This window comes from Pseudophryne corroboree, chromosome 6 (assembly GCF_028390025.1).
Source record: "Pseudophryne corroboree isolate aPseCor3 chromosome 6, aPseCor3.hap2, whole genome shotgun sequence".
NCBI lineage: Eukaryota > Metazoa > Chordata > Amphibia > Anura > Myobatrachidae > Pseudophryne > Pseudophryne corroboree.
In genome coordinates, this window is record NC_086449.1 from 225803753 (window position 1) to 225807502 (window position 3750).

The window sequence follows — 3750 nt, forward strand, 5'->3', positions numbered from 1 at the left end:
TATAAAGAAGAAGAGAAAGTCACACAACATATATATATATATGCATATATATAACTTGCAGGACTGGGATATGAACTATAAGTCATCTACTGTTGGATTAGAACGACAATAATAAAATGTTGTGTACTGTATAAGTGGAATGTAATTGAATTTATTGTATTAATTCTCATGTGTAACCTATACCTGAAACGTTATTCATTATATTAATATATTTAGAAGTAAATGGTAAATGGTGTTGATATATAGTTAAAATCTATTTAATTAGTGTATTTATGTGAGGTAAGAATATGTTTGACAACCTAATAGATATCTAATATAAAATATACTAAAAGGACCCTAATTTGTGGTGTTTACTTACCTGAGGTCATAGTTATAGGAGAAAATTGAAGAAAAATAGGGTTCGGTGAAACCTGGAAGAAAATAAAATAACAACAGAAAGTTAGAGGGTTTCCCAAATTTACCCTTTATAGATATAACAATATCTATCATAAATTTGGGTGGAGGCACAAACAACCAATATAGTAGGTAACGATTTAGTAACCCTTATTCCATATTTCACCAATTAGGGTTACATAATGGAGGCACTGCTGCTGAGATCGGATATGGAATGCATAAATGGAGAGGATATATATAATTGGGGTAAAATAAAGAGGGTGGATATTAAATGTAGTGTGGGTATAGGAGGAAATCTAGTAGATATATATGATGAGGAGATACTTAAAGAAGTGAAGAAATGGTATGGGATTAAGGATCCACGTATATGTGATAAATGGAGAGGTAATTTGGGAGTGGTAAGTGCTGTATTAATAACTAATAGTAATGAATTGGATCCATCCTTAATCCCTGCTAACATTATGCTAGAGAACGTTCCAGGTAGAAGATTACAAATTATTTGGCCTATGATTCCACAAGACCTAAGTGAAGAAGCCCCGGTAGAATGTGATAGTAGAACAAATGCAGAGGACGGAGGGAATATACGGGGTAGTTATTCTATAGCTGGGGAACCAGCAACAGACATTCCTAGAGGGGAAGATGGTACTGAACAGAATGTAGATGCAGTAATGGACAAAGTAGTTAGTCATTTTGAACGATGGCACTACGAGGGAGGATATAGAAGGTTAAGAATATTTTCTGGAATTATGCCAGTACCAGCGGGGGAGGAAAATTATGATACCTGGAAGGAAACAGCTACCCAACAGTCGGAAGAATGGAGATGCCCCGAGCTTATAAAAAAACAAAGGATCGTTGAGAGTTTGAGGGGTCCAGCTATGGGCATTATACATGCTACCAGAAGAAGTAATCCAAGTTCCACTTTAAGAGATTACTTTGAGGCTTTAGATTTGTCATTCGGAACATTAGAGGATGTTGGTTACATTCTAGCAAGATTAAATCATACATATCAAGAACCCAACGAGTCTCTTACTAAATACATATATAGAATAAATAAAATCCTATATAAATTATTGGACAAAGGGGGAATGGAAGCCAAGGATATAGATGAATGGAGGATGAAACATCTTCTTCGAGGAGCTCTTACAAGTAACCCAGTAGCACAGAGACTTAGATGTAGTATGGCCAGGAGTCCCCCTTTCACGCTAGGAGAATTAATTAAGGAGGTGAAATTGGAGGAAGTACAAATTGAAAATAGAGAAAAAAGTTTGAAACATGTTAAAGTGGTATTACCCACAGCTGAAAACAATTTAGCTTCTGAAAAATTATATAAATTAATGGAAGAACAAAATAAAAAACTAGATCAATTAATTACCCTCCAAACCACTCTCTCTGCCTCATCTGATCTAATGCCCATGGGAAGAGGAAGGGGAGTTAGTAGAAGAAATGATAATAGGGGTAATTATAACAATTTAACTTGTTATAATTGTGGACGGATTGGTCATCGAGCTTTTGAATGTGTTCATGGAGGAAGTACACGAAGAAACAACTCTAGGGTAGAAAGATCTTCAACACCGACGGAAAACTCCAACGGGACGCCGATGAACCCCGCATCGACGCCCAACTTATAAAAGTGTGTGCAATGGGGAGTACCCAGTGGTCTAATGTAATCCCTGATGGGATTATAGGAAAGGCTCCCATGGTACAAGCAATAATTGATGGACAACCCTGCAATGTATTATTGGATAGTGGATCCCAAGTATCTATTATTTTTGAAAGTTGGTACCAACAACATTTATCCCACATTCCCATTTTAGCATTTGATGGACTTGCAATATGGGGGTTAAGCAACCAAAAATACCCATATTTAGGATATGTTGTTACCCAAATTGAATTTCCTGTGAATTCAGGAAGTCATCAGCCTCCATTCCCATTTCTGGCTCTAGTTTGTCCTGATCCTCCTTCTGATCAAGGGGTGGTCACTGTTATTGTAGGGACCAACTCCCATTTATTCCGGACACTATCCGATTGGTGTATGGAACAAGCAAGACTGCAGGATGACTTTCAGGATAGAGAAGTCTGCAATTTCTATGGAATAACCATGAAGGTGTCGACTCCTTTGATAGTTCCGGAATCTAATATAACATACTCAGTAGATGATGAACCTTTCCTACATAAATTGAACGATTGTTTCATAGGTAGTGATATTTCACAGGCAGACCGAGAACAACTATTGCAACATCTCATTCATCGTGAATCTGTGTTCTCGGTTGGAGATTGGGATTTAGGGACAGCTACTGGCATTGAACATAGAATTAAACTACACGATGAGAGTCCATTTAGAGAACGGTCTCGTCGATTGGCTCCTGCCGATTTTGATGACGTCAGGCAGCATTTGAAGCATCTATTGGAGAATAACATCATTGCAGATTCTGAAAGCTCTTACGCCTCGCCAATTGTAGTAGCTAGAAAGAAAAATGGAGATATACGTTTGTGTATCGATTATCGTACCTTGAATAATCGGACTTTAGTGGATCAATATACTGTCCCTAAAATAGAAGAAGCGTTGGATTGCTTACAAGGAAGCCAATGGTTTTCCATCCTGGATCTTAGATGTGGATATTATCAAATTCCGATGCATCCGGAGGATCGTGATAAAACTGCATTTATTTGTCCCATTGGTTTCTTTGAATTCCTGAAGATGCCCCAAGGAATTAAAGGAGCCCCAGCTACTTTCCAACGCACCATGGAGCAAACCGTTGGGGACATGTGCTACAGGGAAGTGATTGTCTATTTGGATGACATTATTGTGTTTGGTAAAACACTAGAAGAACACAATGATAGACTCTTGAAAGTGTATGACCGATTAAAACAACGCGGGTTGAAATTATCCATAGACAAGTGTAAACTGTGCCAAAATACTGTGACATATCTAGGTCATGTTGTGAATCGAGACGGAATATCCACCGACCCTGACAAAGTGGAAGCAGTGAAGGGATGGTCTCGCCCAGTAAATTTAAAAGATCTTCGATCTTTTTTGGGGTTTTGTGGATATTATAGACGTTTTGTACCCAATTATTCCAAAATAGCTAGGCCTCTCACTGAATTAACCAAGGGATATCCCTCTGTAGGAAAAAACAGGGTAGCTAAAAGTGATAATAGCCAACGATTGTACTTTAAACCACAAGATAATTTTGGTGATAGATGGACGTCTGAGTGCGAAGTAGCGTTTCAACAACTAAAGTCTTGTTTAACTCAGGCGCCTGTACTAGCTTACGCCAATCCAGAGTTACCTTATGAAGTTCACATTGACGCTTCTTTTGAAGGATTGGGAGGAGTATTGTATCAAAAGCAGCAGAA

At 38.0% G+C, this 3750-nt stretch overlaps 1 protein-coding gene across 1 annotated transcript; it reads left to right on the top strand.

Moving 5' to 3' along the window:
* Positions 1 to 602: 602 nt before the first annotated feature.
* LOC134934527 (paraneoplastic antigen Ma1 homolog) lies at positions 603 to 2021 on the top strand. Its single transcript, XM_063929953.1, has one exon. It carries the CDS (start codon positions 603 to 605, stop codon positions 2019 to 2021), a length of 1419 nt encoding a protein of 472 aa, XP_063786023.1.
* Positions 2022 to 3750: the final 1729 nt, after the last annotated feature.

Bases quoted from the DNA above. Each gene is read 5' to 3' on its own strand.
- LOC134934527 (XM_063929953.1), top strand. From the start codon at position 603: ATGGAATGCATAAATGGAGAGGATATATATAATTGGGGTAAAATAAAG.